The following is a 25,899-nucleotide window of genomic DNA, read 5'->3' as shown; positions in this document are numbered from 1 at the left end:
GTTGCAGGGACCAGATTGCGCCACTGCACTCCAGCCTGGGCAACAGAATGAGACTCCGTTGTAAAAAAAAAAAATAAAAAATAAAGAAGCAATTCAGTTTCTGTTCTCTCACTAGTTCCTGTTTTTATTTTTACTATCTCTTGTCCTTAGGATCCTTTTACTGCAGTGCTAAGCACTGAGCTGTGTCTGGCACATAATACTCACATTTGAAGGGATAAATGTAGGCTTCCGTATTTACATTTGTAATGTATGCACTGAAATTTCTGGCAAGATGTTACCAGGTAGTGAGATTTTGTTTTTTTTTTTCCCAACAAGGTCTTCCTCTGTTGCCCAGGCTGTAGTGCAGTGGCGCCATGGTTCACTGCAGCTGACCTCCTGGGCTCAGGTGATCCTCCCACCTTAGGCTCCCAGGGAGCTGGGACTTCAGGCACATGGCATGACACGTGGCTAATGCTTTGTATTTTTCATAGCGACAAGGTCTCATCATGTTGCCCAGACTGTTTAATTCAGTCTATTTTTTATTCAGTCTATTCAGTTTAATTCAGTCTCAAACTCCTGGGCTCAAGTGAAATGCCCATCTTGGCCTCCAAGTAACTAGGATTATAGGCAAGAGCTACCACGCCCAGTCAAATACAGAAGAAAATGCTGTTATCGCCTATTTCCAATAGGAAGCTTTCCCAGACAGGCATCACACTTACCAAACTATGTGGGTTATTCCTATGATGTGCCCCAAAACTTTCTGAGATGTTACTGCTGATATTATTTAATAGATAAGAGGCACAAAGTAGAGCTTACACCCACATTATCTCACTCAGTCCTCACTTACCCAATTTTACAGATGAGGTAGTTTAATGAGATGAAATCTCTAGCCCAAAGTCACAGAACAGGTAAACAGGGTAGCTGAGATTCTAAACCCTGGTGGGTAGCCACTGGGCCCATGGTTTTAACCACTATCCCACAGGGCCTCACCTGTAGTTCCCCTAATTCCAGCTCTTATTAACAGTTATTGTTTCTTTATTGGACTCTGTTTCCCACTAGACCTACTGGTAAGGACTTCATCTATTTGGCGTCCAACTTGATCCCTGAGGTCTACTACACAGCAGCAGCTGAATGAACACTGTTAACAAACATGTCTTGGCTATTCAGGGATCCCTGTCCAGGCTTCTATTCCCAGATGATGAACCAAATTGGAGAGGTTCCTTAACAGGACCAAAACATTGCTTAAATCCAATTCTACCCTGTTTAATTCAGTCTATTTTTTATTCAGTCTATTCAGTTTAATTCAGCATCATAGTAACCGCCAAGCCAGACAGTAAAAAAGCAAAAAATTCTATTTCTTCCCACCCAAACACACCCGAAGTCCCCCCTTTCAACAAGTAGGCATCACCCACTCAATATCACTTCAGTAACACTTTAAGGCCTTGCAAGGAGTGCAAAGTAAAAGCAAACTCCAACAAGCTCCTCTAAGGTTAATGATGTTCCATAGGGGCCTTGGCCTGACTGTGAGGTTCTGCTAGACAAGGTGGGAGAGCCGCGGTGGTGAAAGAAAAGGCAGACAGGTATAGAGTCAGGAAACATAGCTTTTAACCCCACTCTGCTTACTACCTCTGTGATCTTGGGAAAAGGCAAATTACTTCTCTGGGCTTCAACTTCATCTATGTAAAACCTCAATACCTGCCAAACAGCAGGTACTCAATAAATATTAGTTTCTTTCTCTTTAAGGGATCAACACTAAACTTGTTTCCTTCCAGGAAAAGCTTCTACAAGGCAACCACGACTAGGTTCCTCAATGTACTATTATGTTACTGAAGGGTAACATTTGGTATTACCTGAGAGCTTGTTAGAATATGCCAAATGTCAGGCCCACCTCAGGTCTACTGAATCTCTGCATTGTAGAAAGATCCCCAGTTGATTCACTCATAAAATGAACACAGAAAAGAACCACTCTGTTGGGTGTGGTGGCACATACCTCTAATCCCAACACTTTGAAAGGCCAAGGTGAGGAAATCTGTTGAGCTCAGGAGACCCACCTGGGCAATGTAGTGAGACCTCGTCTCTATTAAAAATTTTTAAAAATCCGCTGGGAGGGGTGGTATGTGCCCATATTCCCAGCTACTTGGAAGGCTGAGGTGGGAGAATCACTTGAGCCCAGGTGATCAAGGCTGCAGCAAGCCATGATTGTGCCACTGCATTCCAGACCCCATCTTAATTAAAAACAAAAACAAAAAAACCCATCTTGATTACAGTTGAGCTTAATATCAGAATGTCATTATCAGGGCACAGGTAAAACCACCAGCCAGCCAGCACCAAAGAGGGTAGGAAGAAGGGGATGGAAGAGGACGGCAAGGCAAAAACAAACAAAACAAAACAAAACCCTCTTGTTCAGAAACTTTAGCTTAAAGGTTTACGGAAACTAAGTTTACAGGGCCGGGCGCAGTGGCTCACACCTGTAATCCAGCACTTTGGGAGGCCATGGCAGGCGGATTGTTTGAGCCCAGGAGTTGAGACTAGCCTGGCCATTATGGCAAAACCCATCTCTACTAAGATACAAAAATTAGCCAAGCATGGTGCCACGCACCTGTAATTTCAGCTACTTGGGAGGCTGATGCACAAGAATCCCTTGAACCCAGGAGGTGGAGGTTGCAGTGAGCCAAGATCACACCACTGCACTCCAGCCTGGGCAACTGAGCAAGATTCTGCCTTAAAAAAAAAAAAAAAAAAAAAGAAGAAACGAAGTTTACCTAATTCTGGAAGGAGGAATTAAGGAAGAGCTAAGAACCATAAATAATGGGGCCAAAACAAACCCCAATTCTTTAGGCTTGGCGATCCTGAGTTCTTAGGTTATATAACTGAGAATGTGATACAATTTCTGTGATCTGTTTACAAGAGTCCTTAACATTCTTTTCTTAGAGAACCCCACTACAACCTTGTGAAATGGGTACTTTTTTTTTATTTTCTTGAGACGGAGTCTCGCTCTGTCGCCAGGCTGGAGTGCAGTAGTGCGATCTTGGCTCACCGCAATATCCGCTTCCTGGGTTCAAGTGATTCTCCTGTCTCAGCCTCCTGAGTAGCTGGGATTACAGGCGTGTGCCACCATACCCAGCTAACTTTTGTATATTTAGTAGAGACGGGGTTTCACCATGTTGGCCAGGATGGTCTCAATCTCCTGACCTCATGATATGCCCACCTTGGCCTCCCAAAGTGCTGGGATTACAGGTGTGAGCCACCATGCCCGGCCGAGATGGGCACTCTTATAGACATCCCCACTTTACAGATGAGGAAACTAAGGCTTAAACTCCTAAAGCATTAGTGCTTAAATTCCTAAAGCATTGTTCCTCTGCTGTAAACCTTCTCTGGCTCCCCATGGCCTGCAGCAGCGGTTCTCAAGCTATACTGTAATTTAAGACATCAAGGGAGCTCTCACAGAATGTAGGCTGGAAATTCTGATTCCAGAAGGCCCAGGAGAAGCTCTAGAATCTGTAATCTTTTTTTTGAGATGGAGTCTTGCTCTTGCTCTGTTGCCCAGGCTGGAGTGCCGTGGTGCAATCTCGGCTCACTGCAACCTCCACCCCCCGGGTTCAAGCGATTCTCCTGTGTTAGCCTCCTGAGTAGCTACTGGCGTGTGCCACCACACCCAGTTAACTTTTGTATATTTAGTAGAGACGGGGTTTCACCCTGTTGGCCAGGCTGTTCTCAAACTCCTGACCTCAGGTGATCCGCCCAAAGGAGGCTGGGATTACAGGCATGAGCCACTAGGCCAGGCCGAGAATCTATAATCTTAATAAGTGCTCAGGGGTTCCCAGCACAGTAAAACCACTGACACCCACACACAACCCACAGGTTCACACTCCCTGGCCTGATGATCAGGACCCCTATATGAGTTGATCCCTAAGGACATTTTCAGGGAAATTCCTGCTCACCCTTCCAATTCCAGTTCTTCCCAGGCACACAAACACCAGGCAGAATTAACCATTCTCCCCACTTGGCCTATGGCAGTGCTTCTCAAACCTGGTAGTGCATTTGAATCACCTGGACATCATGTTCTGCTGAGATTCCGGCTCAATGGCTCTGGAGCCTGAGCTTCTGCGTTTCTAACAAGTTATTGAGTGCACTGCTAGCCTTGCTTTGAGTAGCAAGGGGCTATTGCATTATGTAGCACGACTGCTGCGGTACTCCTAACATTTCACCCACAGGGCCAGGATTTCACAGATAGTGCTGACAACAGCTCCTGAAATTCCCTTAAATTCAGCAGGAAGTAGGGAGATTAGGGGAGCAAACTTTGAGATCAACATATAGCACTTCCTAGAGCCCCATGCTCTGAGTACTTATCAATATCAAATAACTACACCATTTACTGACTAACTACAGGCCACATCCTGCACCAAGCATTCTGTGTCTGCTCTGGTACAAATTGTTATCCCACATAAGGTACTCAGCTCTTGGTAGGTTCACCATAAATGGTAGCTTTTATTTCTAATTCTTACAACGTACATGTCAGGCTTTATCAGCCCTATTTATCCTCTGGACTGCACTACCACTTTTCTAAAATTTTAGTTAGTCCTTAAAAGGACTAACTGGGGCCGGGCGCGGTGGCTCACGCCTGTAATCCCAGCACTTTGGGAGGCCGAGGCGGGCGGATCACAAGGTCAGGAGATCGAGACCATGGTGAAACCCCGTCTCTACTAAAAATACAAAAAATGAGCCGGGCGTGGTGTCGGGCGCCTGTAGTTCCAGCTACTCGGGAGGCTGAGGCAGGAGAATGGCGTGAACCCGGGAGGCGGAGCTTGCAGTGAGCCAGGATAGTGCCACTGCACTCCAGCTTGGGCGACAGAGCGAGACTCCGTCTCAAAAAAAAAAAAAAAAAAAAAAAAAAGGACTAATTAACATGAGGTAGAGAATTACCAATAAGAAAACTAAGGGCAAAGCAGTTAAATACCTTGCCCAGCATCAGTTGCATAGCCAGCAAAAGGGGAATCCAGGATGTGAACTCAAGCAGTCTGATTCTAGACCTCAGGGTCCTAAGTGCTACATATGGTAAACGCGGGTAAGCCTGTCTTGACAGTGTACCTCCCACCCACACTCTCTAAAAAAGGGACACTGATATTCAGAGAAGTGAACTGTGAAGTCAACTGTCTTAGGACAATGAGCTCAAGGGTGGAAGTGAAACAGAAATCAAGGGCTGTTACTCCCAACCCCTCATTCTATGCCATGCCACCTTGTCAGTCTGACTTGTCCAACCTTGAAGTAAATAAAAATGCCAATGAGGCTTAACACCTGGGGAAAGTGAGTCTGCCCTGCCCAGCTACCGACTTCCTAGCCACACGGATTAGCTGCCACGGACTCCCCAGACATGCACACTATGGTCACATGATGCTCACGTGTCTTTCTCCTTCTCAGAACTCTCATACTCCAGGAACACGATGTGCCGGGGATAGTGGCCGCAGATATCCCCGTTCGTGTTTGGAATCACGCTGAAACAGTAGTCTCGGCCAAACAGCTCCAGACATCTCTTCTCAATGCGTTCAACCTGCACAGAGAAGGAGACCAGAACACAAAGAGAATTATGGGGTTCTGAGGGTGAGAATTAGGAGGTCCATGGCCTGAGAGGTCACTGGGAAAGACATGTACCTCAGTGATAATTATTCTGTGCTGGGAAGATGTGATGCTAGGCCACAGGCCCCATATGTAGTTCATTAACCCATATATTGTATGCTTCAGGAAGGATTCTTAATTCCCTAACAATGAATCCGAAATTGTGGGTGTTGAGCATTTGGAGGAGAGGATTACATCTTTCATTAGATTCAAAGAAGTCTACAACCCATAAAACATACGAACTCTTGGTCCAGGTTACTGAAACTGCCACTAATCCACTACCTTCCTTGGTTAGTTTCCTATTCTTTTATTTATTTATTTATTTATTTATTTATTTTTTGAGATGGAGTCTCGCTCTGTCGCCCAGGCTGGAGTGCAGTGGTGCAATCTCAGCTCACTGCAGCCTCTGCATCCTGGGTTCAAGTGATTCTCCTGTCTCACCTCGAGTAGCTGGGATTACAGGTGCACAGAACCACGCTTGGTTGATTTTTCTATTTTTAGTAGAGACGGGGGTTTCACCATGTTGGCCAGGCTGGTTTCAAACTCCTGACCTCAGGTGACCCACCCACCTTGGCCTCCCAAAGTGCTGGGATTACAGGCGTGAGCCAACGCACCCGGCCTTTATTTTTTTAAAAGACAGAGTCTCACTCTGTCGTCCAGGCTGGAGTGCAGTGGCACGATCTCAGTTCACTGCAACCTCAGCCGCCTGGGTTTCAAGTGAGCACATTTGGCTAATTTTCATATTTTTAGTAGAGATGGGGTTTCACCATGTTGGCCAGGCTGGTGTTGAACTCCTGATCTCAAGTGATCCGCCTACCTCAGCCTCCCAGGTGTGAGCCACCGCACCTGGCCTCTTCACTTTTTTTTTTTTTTTTTTTTTTTTGAGAAAGAGTCTTGCTCTGTCGCCAGGCTGGACTGCAATGGTCTCCACTCACTGCAACCTCTGCCTCCCGGGTTCAAGCAATTCTCCTGCCTCAGCCTCCCGAGTAGCTGGGATTACAGGTGTGGGCGGTGCCACCATGACCAGCTAATTTTTTGTATTTTTAGTAGAGATAGGGTTTCACCATGCTGGCCAGGCTGGTCTCTAACTCCTGACCTCATGATCCGCCTGCCAAAAGTGCTGGGATTACAGGCGTGAGCCACCACACCCAGCCAACAAAAATTTTTTAATAACGATGGGGGTCCATGTTTCCAGGCTGCTCTTGAACTCCTGGGCTGAAGCAATCTACCTGCCTCGGCCTACCAAAGTGCTAGGATTATAGGCGTGAGCCACTGTACTGGCCCTCTTCCCCATTCTTTAGCTATAGACTAGTACCTACAAGCTCTATTCCATACAATCAGTAAAAGCTGTAAAGTTTCCTTATATACAACTCGCTTGTGAAATAGAAGAGCTCCCCCTACAATTACTTGTTTTGTTCACAGTTCAGAGAAAAACACAACAGGAAAAAAGACATAAGAACCGTAACACCGGCCAGGCGCGGTGGCTCATGCCTGTAATCCCAGCACTTTGGGAGGCTGAGGCGGGCGGATCACGAGGTCAAGAAAGAGATCGAGACCATCCTGGCCAACATGGTGAAACCCTGCCTCTATTAAAAATATAAAAATTAGCTGGGCATGGTGGCGGGCACCTGTAGTCCCAGCTACTTGGGAGGCTAAAGCAGGAGAATCACTTGAACCTGGGAGGCAGAGGTTGTAGTGAGCCAAGATCATGCCATTGCACTCCAGCCTGGGCGACAGAGGGAGATGCCGTCTCAAAAAAATATATATATATAAATAAAAAAAATTAGCTAGGCGTGGTGGCGCATGCTTGTAGTCCCAGCTACTAGGGAGGCTGAAGCAGGAGGATAGCTTGAATCCAGGAGGTGGAAGTTGTAGTAAGCCAAGATTGCACCACTGGACTCCAGCCTGGGTGACAGAGAGAGACTCCGTCTGGGGGGGGAAAAAAAAAGAAGTTTGCAAGAGATTAGTCCAAAGGGGTAGTGAGTTACCTCAATCGATTGTTCAGTTACAGATCTAACTCCCTGTTCTACCTGAACAGTTATAAATACATATAAATACATATACATCTAAGTCTGCAGGAGATCAGAAGGCCTGGAGAGATAATTAAGGCCAGCTTCAGCCACTATCAGGTGTAACTTATGACAACCCTAATCTTCAGGGTCATGTAAATTGAAAGAGGGGTCCAAAAAAACCAATCACCAGAAAAACCAAAAGACCCTCACTGGCCAGGTGTGGCAGCTCAGGCCTGTAATCCCAGCACTTTGGGGAGCCGAGGTGGGAGAATTGCTTGAGTTTAGGAGTTTGAAACCAGCCAGGGCAATATAGTGAGACCATGTCTCCACGAAAATTAAAAAAAAAAAAATTGGCCAGGCATGGTGGTGTGTACCTGTGGTCTTGGGTACTTGGCAGGCTTAAGTGGGAGGATCACTCGAGCCCAGCAGTTCGAGGCTGCAGTGAGCCATGATTGCACCACTGCAATCCAGCCTGGGCAGCAGAGCGAGACCCTGTCTCAAAAAAAAAAAAAAAAAAAAAAAAAAAGGCCAGGTGCGGTGGCTCACGCCTGTAATCCCAGCACTTTGGGAGGCTGAGGTAGGCGGATCACCTGAGCTCAGGAGTTCAAGACCAGCCCGGCCAACATGGGGAAACTCCATCTCTACTAAAAACTACAATAATCAGCTGGGCGTGGTGGTGGGGTCCTGTAATCCCAGCTACTTGGGAAGTTGAGGCAGGGAGAATTGCTTGAACTGGGGAGGCGGAGGATGCTAATTCTGACTTGGTAGGACTGGGTGGGACTAAGGAATCTCTATTTTCACAAAGTACCCCACAAGCACAAATTTTAAAAGTACCCCAGATGATAATTAAACAGGTGGTCCCCAGACTACACTTGGAAAAATTACTTGGCCATTTGGAGAGTGAGCAAGTCCAATCCTTACTGAAGTCTTCCCTGGGTTATTTCAGAGACTACCAGATGCCAACTACAGAATCGCAACTCAGGGTAACCTCTGGGGCCAAATCAGAGTTCTGTGGTGCAGGATGGAACAGAGTTCCACTGGAAAACTTGGTGCTAAAGCGGCCAAAACCACGTGGGGGAACGAGATGGCAGGGTCAGCAAGATTCCCACCGCACTGCCAGCCAGTGCTTAGGGTGGGGATGGCCTGAGCTAACAGGAAGCCCTCCAGGTCTGGCGATAAGACGACTGGGTGGAAATCCCAAAGGGAGGAAAAAGAGGAACTGAGACCTGCTTTTGATGAAGGAACTGAGTGGGAGTGTGGGTTGTCTTCTTGCTGTATAAGGGAAGAAAAGGGATGGGCCTAAGTTATGCTGAGACCTTATAAGGGGGCAACACACTGGGTTCATCTCCTGGCTCCATTCTGACCTCTGACCCTGAGGAATCGTCTCCCTATTTTTCTTAGATTCGAGGGCTTTTTCCCTGACACAACTCATCCTACGGCACCTGAAGCAGGGAATAGGCCTTCCTTAGGTCCTCCTCTCTGATCTTTGAACCTGGCCCCTCAGCTTCATCTCTCACCTTCAGACCCCTTCTCAAACAAAAAGGACCTCTTTGCTGGGCTCATTTTAACCCCAGTTCCTCCTTTTATGGTTGTCAAGTCCGACTCTTACACTCTGGTTCCAGACCCTGGAGAACTCGCTCTCCTCTTCCTCAGCGGCGAGGTACCACTCCTACCTCTCTCTCACCCCTGGTCTCAGCCTTTCCTCTGTAACTCCCCAAGTTAGGGGCCTTCCCCAGCTCATCGCGCCTCCAGTCTCACCTTAGAGCCGCCGGTCCCGCTGCCGTCCTTGGCCCGGTACTGAGTCCGGGAGAACTCCTCCAGCAGCTCCCCAAGCCCCGGCTCCTGTGGCGGCGGGTTGCCCGAAGAGGCCGAGGACCCCGCCGAGGCGGTGGCGGCGGCGGCCCGAGCGCCGGCCATGGCCCAGCCCCGCGTCCCCTCAGTGTGCCTCAAGCCGGCCCATAGCACCTGCCTGCCCCAACTCCGACACCAGAACCTCCGGAACCGCCTCAGCCACCGCCTTCTAACTCCACTTCCGGCCCCGCCCCGTCCCGCCGGATGTTTACTCCGGCCCTGGCCAATCGGAGCTCGGGACCCGCGCCCCGCCTACGATTACTGGCCCACCCCCGGCGCGGAGCGATCCTTGTAGCCTCCAGGGAGGCCACTCGCAGACACCGCGTGATCCGCCCCAAGGGGTTTCCCCTGGGGAAACCGGACTCAACCATTGGGCTGCCGGGGGATGGGGGTAGCAGGAAGGAACCATTGAAAAGAACCAGAGGAAAAGCGGAATGAATAATTACAGGGAAGCCGAGCGTGGTGGCTCACACCTGTCATCCCAGCACTTTGGGAGGCTGAGGCAGGCGGATCACTTAAGGCCAGGAGTTCGAGACCAGGCTGGCCAACATGGTGAAACCCCATCTCTACTAAAAATAAAAAAATTAGCCGGGCATGGTGACACCCACCTGTAATCCCAACTACTTGGGAGGCTGAGGCAGGAGAATCGCTTGAACCCATGAGGTGGAGGTTGCAGTGAGCCAAAATCGAGCCACTGCACTCCAGCTTGGGTGACAGAGCAATACTCTGTCTTAAGAAAAAAAAAAAATACAGGGAGAGGAGGAGGAAACACTGGGAGGCAACAAATCAGTACTAGAAACCATAATGGCAGTGGTTACAATATTAAAACAACATTTCAGCAGGCCGAAGTGTCTCACGCCTGTAATCCCAGCACTTTGGTAGGCCGAGGCAGGCAGATTACGAGGTCAGCCATTCGAGACCAGTCTGGTCAACATAGTGAAATCCCGTCTCTACTAAAAATACAAAAAGTAGCCGGGCATGGTGGCCTGCGCCTCTAATCCCAGCTACTCAGGAGGCTGAGGCAGGAGAATCGCTTGAACCCCGGAGGTGGAGGCTGCAGTGAGCCGAGATCGCGCCACTGCACTAGAGCCTGGGTGACAGAGTGAGACTCCGTCTCAAAGACAAAACCAAAAACACAACATTTCATAAAACTCTTTTCTCCCCCTGCTGCTCACAACATCCCTGTGAGTACAGTGCATTATATCATCAGCCCTATTTTATTGAGGTAGAAACTGGGAGTCAGGGGTGAAGCGACTGCCTTGAAATTCTGTGATGAAAAGCCTCTCAGGCTGGGCGCGGTGGCTCAAGCCTGTAATCCCAGCCCTTTGGGAGGCCGAGACGGGCGGATCACGAGGTCAGGAGATCGAGACCATCCTGGCTAACACGGTGAAACCCCGTCTCTACTAAAAAATACAAAAAACTAGCCGGGCAAGGTGGCGGGCGCCTGTAGTCCCAGCTATTCGGGAGGCTGAGGCAGGAGAATGGTGTAAACCCAGGAGGCGGAGCTTGCAGTGAGCTGAGATTCGGCCACTGCACTCCAGCCTGGGCGACAGAGCCAGACTCCGTCTCAAAAAAAAAAAAAAGAAAAGCCTCTCATTATTATTATTATTATTAGAATATTTCAGACATTCGCAAAAGTGGAGACAATAGTATAATGAACCCTCATGTACTGGTTTTGAACAATAATCAACATCTGCTTATTTATCCTGTTTAAGCAATCCCTTCCCATCCAGGAAATTATTTTAAAGCAAATTCCAGACATCACATTATTTCATCTGTGAATACTTAAGCATTAATCACAACAGATTAGTGCTTCAAAAAAATACATAAAAAATACAAGGCTATTAACATACCTAAGAAAATTCACAATATTCCTTAATGTGGTCTAATACCCAGTCTGGGTTTCATTTTCTCAGATTGTCTCACAAATGTAACGAAAGTAATTCGTTTTTGGTAAACTTTTAATAGAAGTATGATATACATATAGTATGATATACACCAGCACCCCGGAAGCCCTCTCCTGACCACTTTCAGTCACTATCTACCCACTCACCAACAACCACCCACCACCCTACCCTCCCTACCCCCAGATAATCACTATCCTGGCTTCTAAAGTTTTAATACAGTAGATTGGTTTTTAATTTAATTTTTTTTTTTTTTTTAGAAACAGGGTTTCACCCTATTGCCTAAGCTGGAGTACAGTGGCATGATCATGGCTCACTGCAGCCTCCAACTACTGGCCTCAAGCAATCCTCCTGCCTCAGCCTCCCAAGTAACTGTGACTACAGGCATGTGCCACCACACCCAGCTACTTTTTAAATTTTTTTGTAGAGACCGAGACTCACCATGTTGCCCAGGTGACAAACTCCTGCGCTCAGGCAATCCTCCCGCCTCTGCCTCCCAAAATGCTGGGATTACAGGTTTGAGCCACTACTCCTGGCCTAGTAGATATTTTCTGACAAATCTATATACACATTTATCTTAAACACCTAGGAATGAAATGACTGGATTATATGGTGTTAAAGAAAAATTACAGGCCGGGCATGGTGGCTAATGCCTGTAATCCCAGCACTTTGGAAGGCCAAGGTAAACTGATTACCTGAGCCCAGGACTTCCAGATGAGCCTGGGCAACATGGCGAGACCCCCGTCTCTACAAGCAAATCAACGAGGTGTGGTGGCGCACATTGAGAGGCTACTTGGGAGGCTGAGGTGGGAGAGGATCCCTTGAGCCAGAGAGGTTGAGGCTGCAGTGAGCTGTGATCACGAAACTGTACTCCAATCTAGGTGACAGAGTGAGACTCTTGAGACTCTGTCTCAAAAAGAAAAGAAATTTTAAAAAATTATAGAAGGCCATTATTTTGGACAAAGCACCTGCACTAGATCCTAACAAACAAGACTAAGAACCAAAATGGAGTAATTCCTGCTAAAGTTACATTTTACCAAGCTGAAACTTAATTATCTGACCGTCAGAGAAATCTGGAGAGAGAACAGATATTTCCCCAACAGGCCACTTTCAATAAGCATGACAATGAACTTTCCTCTGCCCGTAATCCTTACAACAAAAGTAACCTGATGTTAATCAATGTTATTCTTCTTCTTTTTTTTTTTTTTTTTTTTGAGACGAGTTCCCGCCGTTCTGTCGCCCAGGCTGGAGTGCAGTGGTGTAGTGGTGCCATCTCGGCTCACTGTAACCTCCACCTCCCAGGTTCAAGCAATTTTCCTGCCTCAGTTTCCAGAGTAGCTGGGATTACAGGCGTGTGCCAACACACCCGGCTAATTTTTTTGTATTTTTAGTAGAGATGGGGTTTCGCCATGTTCACCAGGCTGGTCTCGAACTCCTGACCTCAGGTGATCCGCCCACCTCAGCCTCCCAAAGTGGTAGGATTACAGGCATGAACCACTGCGCCTGGCCCAATCCGTTGTTTTTCTATTGTTCTGTTTCCTTGTTCCCGCCCTACAAGGAAAGTTACTTTGAAATGACCAATGCGGCCGGGCCCACTCTCACGCCTGTAATCCCAGCACTTTGGGAGGCCGAGACGGGCGGATCATGAGGTCCGGAAATCCAGACCATCCTGGCTAACACGGTGAAACACCATCTCTACTAAAAAAAAAAAAAAAACCGCCGGGCGTGGTGGCGGGCACCTGTAGTCCCTGCTACTCAGGGGGCTGAGGCAGGAAAATGGCGTGAACCCGGGAAGCGGAGCTTGCAGCGAGCCGAGATCACGCCACTGCCCTCCAGCCTGGGCGACAGAGCAAGACTCCGTCTCAAAAAAAAAAAAAAAAAAAAGAAAAGAACTGACCAGTCTACTTTGTGTTGTTTGTGCTTTCTTCAGCCCTTATCTGTCTATAAGCGCAATGGCTCACGCCCCTAATCCCAGCACTTAGGGAGGCCGTTGCGGACGGATCACCTGAGGTCGGGAGTTCAAGACCAGCCTGACCAACATAGAGAAACCCCATCTCTACTAAAAATACAAAATTAGGCCGGGCGCGGTGGCTCACTCCTGTAATCCCAGCACTTTGGGAGGCCAAGGTGGTTGGATCACCTGAGGTCAGGAGTTCTAGACCAGCCTGCCCAATATGGTGAAAACCCGTCTCTACTGAAAATACAAATATTAGCAGGGTGTGGTGGCAGGTGCCTGTAATCCCAGATACTTGTGGGACCAAGGCAGGAACATGGCTTGAACCTGGGAGGCGGAGGTTGCAGTAAGCTGAGATCACGCCATTGCACTCCAGCCTGGGGACAAGAGCGAGACTTCGTCTCAAAAAAAAAAAAAAAAAAAAAAAATTAGCCAGGCGTGGTGGTGAATGCCTGTAATCCCAGCTATTCAGGAGGCTGAGGCAGGAGAATCACTTGAACCCAGGAGGTGGACATTGCAGTGAGCAGAGATCATGCCACTGCACTCCAGCCTGGGTGACAGAGGGAGACTCCAACTCAAAAAATAATAATAAAATAAAATAGGCCGGGCGCGGTGGCTCAAGCCTGTAATCCCAGCACTTTGGGAGGCCGAGACGGGTGGATCACGAGGTCAGGAGATCGAGACCATCCTGGCTAACACGGTGAAACCCCGTCTCTACTAAAAAATACAAAAAACTAGCCGGGCGAGATGGCGGGCGCCTGTAGTCCCAGCTACTCGGGAGGATGAGGCAGGAGAATGGCGTAAACCCCAGAGGCGGAGCTTGCAGTGAGCTGAGATCCGGCCACTGCACTCCAGCCCGGGCAATACAGCGAGACTCCGTCTCAAAAAAAAAAAAAATAAATAAATAAAATAAAATAAAATAAAAATAAAGCCAATTAAGATCTTTAAGTTGCAATTTTGTCTTTTGACAACAGTCAAAGAGTAACTTTCTAAGAGTTTTCCCGTGACATTTACATTGCCTCCTGCAAGTTAGTAGCGTTCCAGTTACTCTGCATCCTTGTCAATACTTGGTAAATTTTATTTTAGTTTTTCTGGTGAGAATGTACTGGTATTTCTTTTGTTTTTTCCTCATACTAGTTTATACTTTGGAAGAATGTAGTGGTATCTTATTGTGCTTTTGTTGTTGTTGAGACAGGGGCTTGCTCTGTCCCCCAGGCTGTAGTGCAGTGGCTTGATCACAGCTCACTGCAGCCTCCACGCCTGGGCCCAAGCAATTCTCCTACCTGAGCTTCCTGAGTAGCTGGAACCACAGACATGTGCCACCGCACCCAACTAATTTTTTAATTATCTGTAGAGACAAGGTTTTGCTATGTTGCTCAGTTTGATCTTGAACTCCTGGGCTCAAGTGAACCTTCCACCTCAGCCTCCCAAAGTGCTATAATTACAGGTATAAGCCACTGGTGCCCAGCCCTACTGTGCTTTTAAAAAATCAACTTTATTGAGGTATGAGTACGTAGAATAAAATTCATCCTCTTTAATTGTACATTTTGATGGGTGTTGCCAAATTATAAAATCACCAGTGTAATTAAGATATTGAACATATATATCACCTCCAGAAAGTTCCACTGAGTCCCATCTCAGTCCATTCCACCCCTACCCCCAGCCCCAGGCAACAACTGATTTCTTTTCTGTCACTAGCCTTCCTATAAATGGAATTATACCCTGTGTATTCTGTGTCTGGCTTCTTTCAGCATAGCTAATTTTGGTTTTAATTTGCATTTCCCTGATTAATGAAGTTGATCACCTTTTCACATATTTATTGCTCATTTGAATATACTCTTGGGTAGTGCTTGTTAACATCCTTTGCCCATTTTTCTAGCGGGTTGTCTGTATTTTTATCATAAATTTGTAGAAGAGGTTTGAATATTCTGGACATGAGTTCTTTTGAAATCGCCACTACAAAATTGTAACCGTGAAATAGATTTGACCTAACCAACTCCATCTTGCTTCTTTTTTTTTTTTTTTTTTTTTTTTTTGAGACTGAGTCTGGCTCTGTCACCCAGGCTGGAGTGCAGTGGCCGGATCTCAGCTCACTGCAAGCTCCACCTCCCGGGTTCCCGCCATTCTCCTGCCTCAGCCTCCCGAGTAGCTGGGACTACAGGCGCCGCCACCTCGCCCGGCTAGTTTTTTGTATTTTTTAGTAGAGACGGGGTTTCACCATGTTCACCAGGATGGTCTCGATCTCCTGACCTCGTGATCCACCCGTCTCGGCCTCCCAAAGTGCTGGGATTACAGGCTTGAGCCACCGCGCCCGGCCGCTTCTTTTTTTTTTTTAAAAAAAATTGTTATTATTACACTTTAAGATCTAGGGTACATGTGCATAACATGCAGTTTTGTTACATAGGTATACAAGTGCCATGCTGGTTTGCTGCACCCATCAACTCATCATTTACATTAGGTATTTCTCCTAATGCTATCCCTCCCCCAGTCCCCCACCCCCCAACAAGCCCCAGTGTGTGATGTTCCCCTCCCTGTGTCCATGTGTTCTCATTGTTCAACTCCCACTTACTAGTGAGAACATGCGGTGTTTGGTTTTCTGTCCTTGTGATATTTTGCTGAGAATGATGGTTTCCAGCTTCATCCCTGTCCCTGAAAAGAACATGAACTCATCCTTTTTTACGGCTGCATAGTATTTAATGGTGTATATGTGCCACATTTTCTTTATCCAGTCTATTATTGATGGACATTTGGGTTGTTTCCAAGTCTTTGCTATTGTGAATAGTGCCTTAACAAATATACATGTGCATATGTCTTCATAGTAGCATGATTTATAATCCTTTGGGTGTATACCCAGTAATGTGATTGCTGGGTCAAATGGTATTTCTAGTTCTAGATCCTTGAGGGATCGTCACACTGTCTTCCACAATGGTTGAACTAATTTACACTTCCACCAACAGTGTAAAAGCATTCCTATTTCTCCACATCCTCTCCAGCATCCGTTGTTTCCTGACTTTTTAATGATCGCCATTCTAACTGGCATGAGATGGTACCTCATTGTGGTTTCAATTTGCATTTCTCTGATGATCATTCGTGATGAGCATTTTTTCATGCCTGTTGGCTGCATAAATGTTTTCTTTTGAGAAGTGTCTGTTCATATCCTTTGCCCACCTTTTGATGGGGTTGTTTGTTTTTTTCTTGTACATTTGTTTAAGTTCTTTGTAGATTCTGGATATTAGCCCTTTGTCAGATGGATAGATTGCAAAAATTTTCTCCCATTCTCTAGGTTGCCTGTTCACTCTGATGATAGTTTCTTTTGCTGTGCAGAAGCTCTTTAGTTTAATTAGATCCCATTTGTCTATGTTGGCTTTTGTTGCCATTGCTTTTGGTGCTTTAGTCATGAAGTCTTTGCCTCCCATCTTGCCTCTTTTTTTTTTTTTTTTTTTTTTTGAGACGGAGTCTTGCTCTGCCGCCCAGGCTGGAGTGCAGTGGCCGGATCTCAGCTCACTGCAAGCTCCGCCTCCCGGGTTCACGCCATTCTCCTGCCTCAGCCTCCTGAGTAGCTGGGACTACGCCATTCTCCTGCCTCAGCCTCCTGAGTAGCTGGGACTACAGGCGCCCACCACCTCGCCCGGCTAGTTTTTTGTATTTTTTTAGTAGAGACGGGGTTTCACCGTGTTAGCCAGGATGGTCTCGATCTCCCGACCTCGTGATCCGCCCGTCTCGGCCTCCCAAAGTGCTGGGATTACAAGCTTGAGCCACCGCGCCGGCCCATCTTGCTTCTAACCTCCAAGCTGTCCTTGTTCACTCTGGGGCATAGGCTGAACTAACTTTGGGAGGAACTTAGTTTACAGTTTAAAACAAAAATGATAACATCCCTTTCCCATAACAAACCCCCTTCTTGCCTGGGGACTACAGTGCCATTGTAGGATTTAACAAATTAGCCATAAGATTAGAAATTACGGTTTAGGAGTCACACAGCTGGAGGCTACAAGACTCTGACGCTCCCCAAATTGCTCCTGGGGACATCACTATTGTAACCTAAGACCAGTGTCTGAGATATTTTGCAGACACTGCACTTGATGGATCAGCTGGTACCACCCAGACTGATAAACTGGCTTATCTGATCTTGTGGCTCCCATCCAGGAACTTACTCAGCACAAGAAGACTCTCTGTGAGTTCATCTTTGACCTGACCAATCAGTGCTCCTGACTCACTAATTTTCCCCACCCACCAAGTTGTCCTTAAACACTCTGATCCCAGAAGGCTTAGGGAGACTGATTTGAGTAATAATAAAACTATGTTCTCCCGCACAGCCGCCTCTGTGTGAATTATTCTTTCTCTATTGCAGTTCTCTGCCTTTTTTTTTTTTTTTTTTGAAGCGGAGTTTCAGTCTTGTTGCCCAGGCTGGACTGCCATGGCGAGATCTCGGCTCACCACAACCTCCACCTCCTGGGTTCAAGCTATTCTCTTGCCTCAGCCTCCAGAGTAGCTGGGATTACAGGCATTTGCCACCAAGCCCGGCTAATTTTGTATTTTTAGTAGAGACAGGGTTTCTCCATGTTGGTGAGGCTGGTCTGGAACTTCCGACCTCAGGCGATTCGCCTGCCTCACTTACCCTCCCAAAGTGCTGGGATTATAGGCGTTAGCCACTGCACCTGGACCCCCAGATTTATCAACTGATCTTGATAAATGAGTTCTGTTTAGGCAGCAGGCAAGGTGAACCCATTGGAGGGTTACAAATTTGGGGACTTGTCTGAGATTGCCCTTGTGGCTACCTGCTTGTGGTTTGGTAGCCCCCCTCTCCCCCGATAGATCCAGAGGTCAGCCCAAGCGGCCGCCTAGTTCTCTCGGACTAGGGGTTGACTCTGGTATTCTTTTTTTTTTTTTTTTTTTTGAGACGGAGTCTCGCTTTGTTGCCCAGGCTGGAGTGCAGTGGCCGGATCTCAGCTCACTGCAAGCTCCGCCTCCCGGGTTCACGCCATTCTCCTGCCTCAGCCTCCCGAGTAGCTGGGACTACAGGCGCTCGCCACCTCGCCCGGCTAGTTTTTTTTTTTGTATTTTTTTAGTAGAGACGGGGTTTCACCGTGTTAGCCAGGATGGTCTCGATCTCCTGACCTCGTGATCCGCCCGTCTTGGCCTCCCAAAGTGCTGGGATTACAGGCTTGAGCCACCGCGCCCGGCAACTCTGGTATTCTCTCCAGTTGCGGGGCACTGACAACCCAATGTACACGGATTTTTTTTTTTTTTTTGAGACGGAGTCTCTCTCTGTCGCTCAGGCTGGAGTGCAGTGGCGCCATCTCGGCTCATTGCCAGCTCCGCCTCCCGGGTTCACGCCATTCTCCTGCCTCAGCCGCCTGAGTAGCTGGGACTACAGGCACCCGCCACCACGCCCGGCTAATTTTTTTGTGTTTTTTGGTAGAGACGGGGTTTCACCGTGTTAGCCAGGATGGCCTCGATCTCCTGACCTCGTGATCTGCCCGCCTCAGCCTCCCAAAGTGCTGGGATTACAGGCGTGAGTCACCCGCGCCTGGCCTGCATGGATTTAATTGCAGTGGAGAAATAGTCCTGGGGAGACGTCCCATAACTGTAGCCCTATCAAAAGGTGTCTGTCTGTAGCCCCATGGTGGAGTATCTGTAGTCCCAAGAGTGTCTGTTTGTCTAATAGCTCCACCACAGATAGTCTGTCTGGGTTTGGCTCCTTCAGGGGTCTCAGTTTGTCTGTTGCTCCATTGTGGAGTGTCTGTCTTGGTTTGGCTACTGGTGGGGGTTTCAGTTGGCTCTTCCTAACTAGTAGGAAGAGACTTGGTTCAGGAGACTTCTCAATCAGGAAGATTTCGGGGAGATTTCTCAGATGGAGAATAGGAGAATAGTTTGGAAGGGATACTTTTGGAGTTCTTGGTTAAGGATATGATTTGGAAGGCCTTCTCTCTGTCTCGTCTTTATGTATGTGTTTGTATATGTGGAGGGCATCTCAGAAGGAGTTGCTGACAGAAGTCCAGCAGGCCTAACTCAGAGAACCCTCCTATTAGTCTGTTAACATTCATTGAGCCCTGGAGAAAGCTCAGCAGGCCTGTCTCTGTGTGACTATCCACTCTTCACCTTGCCCAGAGATCACCCATTGTGAGTTACCTTTCAGAGCTCATTCCTCCCCACCCGGAGTGGATCAAAAACAACAGGGACCAACAGGAGAAAGTTTGCGTATTGCCAGGCTGATACTGGGTGCTGAAAGAGGTGACTAGTGTCTGTTGTATTATATATATTTTGCTGGGGTGGAAAATGTTAATTCGGTTCCCCATGCAGCCTGTTGGACAACATCTTGCAAAATGGAGAATCATTTGCCTATGGTTCCACGAAGCAGAAAAGGATGATTTTATTTTGTAACCGGGCTTGGTCCCCCATAGCTATGGCATAGTGAAGAAGGTCATCAAAAGCCGCTCCGTTCTTCTGGAAGCTGCAGCAGAGAAAAGGGACCCAGAAAGTTGGTATGTCAGCAAAAAGGGTAATAATTCTTAGCAGCCAAATTTCTGGTCTTTCTTTCTCTCTCTCTGTATGTGTGTAAACGATAAACGTCATTATTTGTGTCCTCTGCAAGTGTTTAATTAATAGAAAAATAAAGGATTTGTGAGACTAGTCTTAGGCTGTAGCAAATCTGATGCAGTTTGTACTAAAAATGTGTCTTTCTGTAATGGAGAGAGGGGTATCACAGGATAGAACATGAGCTTAGGATCCCTGTAAGACTCTATAAGACTATTTTTCAAGCCACCCCAGCAGGCTGGTCAGTTACAAACTTTGCTGCAGGTCCCTGAAACCAATACCAGACAAAATTTATCTTTCTTGTTTTATGTCACTAAGAGTTTAACTTTAGGCTGGGCGTGGTGGCTCATACCTGTAATCCTAGCACTTTGGGAGGCCCAGGAGGGTGGATCCCCTGAGGTCAGGAGTTTGAGACCAGCCTGGCAAACATGGTGAAACCCTGTCTCTACTAAAACTACAAAAATTACCCAGGGATGTTGGCAGGCGCCTGTAATCCCAGCTACTCGGGAGGTTGAGGCACCAGAATTGCTTGAACCCAGGAGATAGAGGTTGCAGTGAGCTGACATCATGCCACTGCACTCCATCCTGGGCAACAGAGTAAGATGCTGTCTCCAAAAAAAAAAAAAAAAAAAAAAAAAAAGCTTAACCTTGTGACCATGTAGGGATACTTCCTCTTGGTTCTCTTGGTTTCCACCATCCAGAGCACAGGAAAATTTGGGGTTCATGTCATAGCTCTAAAAATTATCTTGAGCAGGCTGGGCACAGTGGCCCATGCCTGGAATCCCAGCACTTTGGGAGGCCAAGGCAGGCGGATTACCTTAGTTCAGGAGTTCGAGACCAGCCTGGCCAACATAGTGAAACCCTGCTAGACGTGGTGGTGGGCACCTATAATCCCAGCTACTCGGGAGGCTGAGGCAGAAGAATCCCTTGAACCAGGAGGCGGAGGTTGCAGTAAGCAGAGATCGAACCACTGCACTCTAGCCCGGGTGGCAGAGATTCTGTCTCAAAAAAAAAAAAAAAAAAAAAAAAAAATTATCTTGAGCAGTTAAAGCTCTTTCCAAGCTTGAAATTGGTTGCTGTAGACTTCTTCTGGGAAAAACAATAGAAACTGTTTGATGTTATGTAGGTCAGTAGCTAAGGCTTTGTCTTTTGACAATTGTGGCCTGGGTTCAATTCTTAACTTCCAGAATGATTCCTTTCTGGTTTGTTATTTGTGTAACTTTGCCCTTTATTGAGGATTTTTTTTAAACCCCATGGATAGCTTCTGATTTTCTGTTTTGGATTTTCCTTTCTCCAAACTACCCTTGAGAGAGAGAGACAGAGAGAAAGAAAAGAAAGAGAGAGAGAGGAAGGAAGGAAGGAAGGAAGGAAGGAAGGAAGGAAGGAAAGAGAGAGAAAGAAAGAGGCTTACCATCTCTTTGAGACACCTTATGCGTCCATGGTTAAGTTATAAACTTAGTTAAAGCATATTAATTTCATGTGGGAAGTTACCTGTGGTAGAATTCAAAAGCCAGAAATACTGGGTACCCTGGTAATAAGATACTGAAAAGGATTTTTTTTTTTTTTTTTTTTTTTAGAAAAAAGAGCTCTGTGGTTAAACCCAGATTAATTAAAAATGGATAACCAAGCCATATGTATTTAAAAGGAATTTATCTTTTTCCTCTTCTTGAATCATGTTTTTCTGAAAAACAGTTTTTTTCTTTTCAGGTGACTGAATTGTTCTCCATTTTGTCTTTTTGTCACTCTTGATGCCCACATGAGAGAATCTAACATAAATTCTAACAACCTGGGACTCCTGGGGAAAAGCAGAGGAGGCGCCACAGATCCCATTCTGGGAAAAAACCTCAGATTTCCTCACAGAAGCCTAGAAATTAAAGGAGAATAGATCCTTCTCAAAATCTAAGGCTCTGTTCTGTTTTGCATTGCATTAGCTGATGGTTTTGGCTTTTGTGGGTATCAGAAATTACTTCGCATTATGAAAGAAACTTGGTATGTAATAACTAGGTAGGAAATATGCTTTTGAGGATGGCTAATGGCACTTATAGGGGGATATTCCGTTTTGATGTTTCGATTAGGGAAACACACTCTTGGCCATTAAAAGATAGGGAAACATCCCCAACCTGCACTGAGAGATGAGACTCCCACGGGGGACGGGCTGATTAGAAAATGGGCTAATTTACTATGGGTTGTTTTGCAATGTTTTGCTCAGCAGAAGCACTGCACTGTCTTCTCTTACAGTATTTCCCTCCTTTTGGGGATCCAGGATACAGTATATACCCTGAATTTTTCGGATCTATCTTTGCCTTCCAGCTGTGCCTGCTTATTAGGTCCTAGAAACTGAATGCTTTCCTGGCCCTGTTCCTCCAAGGGCTCCACCCCAAAGTCAGTAATCCAGTTAAGAAATTGGCAAATGAAAAATCTTACAAGTGCTGAATCTTCTGTCCATCTGTGTATTTATTTATTTATTTTTATATTTTTTTGAGATGGAGTCTCTTTCTGCCAACCAGACTGGAGTTCAATGATGTGACCTTGGCTCACTGCAACCTCCACCTCCCGGGTTCCAGTGATTCTCCTGCCTCAGCCTCCCAAGTAGCTGGGATTACAGGTGCCCACCATCATGCCCAGCTAATATTTGTATTTTTGGTAGAGATGGGGTTTTACCATATTAGCCAGGCTGGTCTCGAACTCCTGACCTCAGGTGATCCACCAGCCTCGGCCTCGCAAAGTGCTGTGATTACAGGCATGAGCCACTGCGCCCGGCCAGAAAAATAGAAACTATAATGCCTTTTGGTTCATGTTACTTTAGTAGTCTTTTAGAAATAAACACAGTTTTCAAGATTATTTGTAAAATAAAAATGTCTTCAAATTTTAGACATTTGACCTGATTAAAGTCAGATATGAGATCTGCTAAATGCTTTAAGGTCATAAACTATTTCTTTGACTTTTGAAAATTGTTCAGGCCGGGCGCGGTGGCTCAAGCCTGTAATCCCAGCACTTTGGGAGGCCGAGGCGGGTGGATCACGAGGTCAGGAGATCGAGACTATCCTGGCTAACATGGTGAAACCCGTCTCTACTAAAAATACAAAAAACTAGCCGGGCGTGGTGGCGGGCGCCTGTAGTCTCAGCTACTCGGGAGGCTGAGGCGGGAGAATGGCGTGAACCCGGGAGGCGGAGCTTGCAGTGAGCCGAGATCACGCCACTGCACTCCAGCCTGGGAGACACAGCGAGACTCCGTCTCAAAAAGAAAAAAAAAAAAAAAAAAAGAAAATTGTTCAGTTGCTGGGCGTGGTGGCTTACATCTATAATCCCATCACTTTGGGAGGCCGAGGCGGGCGAAACACCTAAGTCTAGGAGTTCGAGTCCAGCCTGGCCAATATGGTGAAACCCCGTCTCTACTAAATATACAAAAATTATCCAGGCATTGTGGCGCATGCGTGTAATCCCAGCTACTCGGGAGGCTGAGGCAGGAGAATTGCTTGAACCCAGGAGGTGGAGGTTGCAGTGAGCCGAGATCGTGCCACTGCACTCCAGCCTGAGCGAAAGAGCGAGACTCTGTCTCCAAAAAAAAAGTCCGTTGCTGAGAAAATTGTTTGATTTACCTACTTTGGAGCATTAGATTCTAGATGAGGCCTGGGGACATGTGGAGAGCCATGCCCCTAGCTATGCTGCAAAGGGCCAGACATTATCTGTATTTCCGTCTGATGTCCTAGGCTCTACACCTAGTACATAATTAAAATTGCTTATTTATCAGGTTTTTCATCAAAATAAAAGTTGTTAAGAGTTAACATTGTAACATGTAATCGAGACTACTGGAGAAACAGTTTTACATACAAGGTGTATAGGGAAAGTAGAATGTGTTTTTGGTTAAAGGGTATGAGAAGGCACGGTAATATGGCTTTTGATAAAGGGAATGTAATTTTGTCTACTTCAGAGGGTTTTAAAGATTGTCTTAACCTAGAAGAGTAATGGGACAAAAAGAAGGTTCTGTGGGTGTAAACAAGTTGACTAAAATTTGAAGGGGATTTCTTTTTTTTTTTTTTTTTTTTGCCCTAAGTTGAAGATAAAATAAAAGCACACTAATGCGGGGTCAGAATCTGGGCCCATGTGTTCAAATAACAGGGTTTTCTTAGAAAATTGATCTGCTGTTTAACAGAAAATTGTAAAAGGTTCTAAAAAGTTTATGAAAATCTTACCTTATGGTCAAACTAATTAAAACTGGATAGATTTATAAAATTTTATTTAAAAACTTGCCTTAGTATTGAAGATGCACTAATGCAAACATAAATTTGGTTTTCTCTTTTGAAAAATATTTTTTATGTAATATTAAAAGATAAAGGGCCAGGCCCTGTGGCTCACGCCTGTAATTCCACCACTTTGGGAGGACGAGGCACGTGGATCACCTGAGGTCAGGTGTTCGAGGCCAGCCTGGCCAACATGGTGAAACCCCAACTCTACTAAAAATACAAAAATGAGTCGGGCGTGGTGGCGGGCGCCTGTAGTCCCAGCTACTCAGGAGGCTGAGGTAGGAGAATCGCTTGAACCCAGGAGGCAGAGGTTGTGGTGAGTCAAGATCACGCCATTGTGCTCCAGCCTGGGCAACGGAGTGAGACTCTATCTAAAAAAAAAAAAAAAAAATCATGAAAGGTTTTTGTTCACCCCTTCGGGTAAATGGCAGGGAAAAAAGAGGGTAGAGAAAAGAGGAGACGGATTCAGCTGGCCTCATACTATCTTCATTGGGTCTTGTTTGGAAAGCTAACTGTCTCTTTTTTTTTTTTTTTTTTTTTTTGAGATGATGTCTCGCTCTGCACCCAGGCTGGAGAGCAATGGCATGGTCTCGGCTCACTGCAACCTCCACCTGCCAGGTTCAAGTGATTCCTCCACACCCGGCTAATTTTTGTGCTTTTAGTAGAGACGTGGTTTCACCATGTTGACCGGGCTAGGCTGTCTCTTTTATCAGAGTAAAGGTTTTTGCCTTTAAAAAAAATTTTTTTTTTTTTTGAGACGGATTTTCACTCTGTCGCCCAGGCTGGAATGCAGTGTTGCAATCTTGGCTCACTGAAAGGTCCACCTCCTGGGTTCATGCCACTTTCCTGCCTGAGCCTCCTGAGTAGCTGGGACTACAGGCGACCACAACCACACCCGGCAAATTTTTTCTATTTTTGGTAGAGATGGGGTTTCACTGTGTTAGCCAGGATGGTCTCGATCTCCTGACCTTGTGATCTGCCCACCCCGGCCTCCCAAAGTGCTGGGATTACAGGCATGAGCCATTGCGCCCAGCAAAAAAATTTTTTTGACTTACTAGTTTGGATAAATGAATAATGTGTGATTCTACTTTGTGAGATCCAGTGTTTTAAACTTTCTATATTTGAAAAACTTTCCAAAATCAAATATAAAGTATGTCATGTGGGGAAAAGAAAGAGAGATCAGACTGTTACTGTGTCTATATAGAAAGAAGTAGACATAAGAGACTCCATTTTGTTCTGTATTTGAGATGCTGTTAATCGGTGACCCTACCCCCAACCTTGTCCTTGCAAGAGACTTGTGCTGTGTGACTCAAGGTTTAACGGATTTTGGGCTGTGCAGGGTGTGCTTTGTTAAACAAGTGCCTGAAGGCAGTATGCTTGTGAAAAGTCATCACCATTCTCTTAATCTCAAGTACCCAGGGACACATACACTGCCAAAGGTCACAGGGACCTCTGCCTAGGAAAGCTAGGTATTGTCCAAGGTTTCTCCCCATGTGATAGTCTGGGGAGGGAAAGACCCCATCGTCCCCCAGCCTGACACCCGTGAAGGGTCTGTGCTCAGGAGGACCAGTACAAGAGGAAAGAAGGCCTCTTGGCAGTTGAGATAGAGAAAGCATCTGTCTTGGGAGGCCGAGGCGGACGGATCACAAGGTCAGGAGATCGAGACCACGGTGAAACCCCGTCTCTACTAAAAATACAAAAAATTAGCCGGGCGCGGTTGTGGGCGCCTGTAGTCCCAGCTACTCGGGAGGCTGAGGCAGGAGAATGGCGTGAACCCGGGAGGCGGAGCTTGCAGTGAGCCGAGATTG

General features: G+C 46.6%; 1 protein-coding gene across 10 annotated transcripts in view; it reads right to left on the bottom strand.

The window, feature by feature from the left end:
• LOC105477663 (myotubularin related protein 14) overlaps positions 1-9,639 on the bottom strand; it is a 54,981-nt gene extending 45,342 nt beyond the window's left edge. For all 10 annotated transcript variants that reach the window (XR_984874.2, XR_011620217.1, XM_011734258.2 and 7 more), the window contains exons 1-2: positions 9,363-9,639; positions 5,379-5,527 (exon numbers count right to left, since the gene is read on the bottom strand). Coding sequence is in view for 5 of the 10 variants with exons in the window: in XM_011734258.2 (XP_011732560.2) it covers positions 5,379-5,527; positions 9,363-9,521 (308 nt within the window). In the remaining 5 variants the exon portion in view is untranslated. The remainder of the gene's footprint in view (positions 1-5,378; positions 5,528-9,362) is intronic.
• Between the last annotated feature and the right edge of the window lie 16,260 nt (positions 9,640-25,899).

The sequence above is a fragment of the Macaca nemestrina genome, chromosome 2, assembly GCF_043159975.1.
Source record: "Macaca nemestrina isolate mMacNem1 chromosome 2, mMacNem.hap1, whole genome shotgun sequence".
NCBI classification, from domain to species: Eukaryota; Metazoa; Chordata; class Mammalia; order Primates; family Cercopithecidae; genus Macaca; species Macaca nemestrina.
This window is presented reverse-complemented; position numbering and strand designations above follow the sequence as displayed.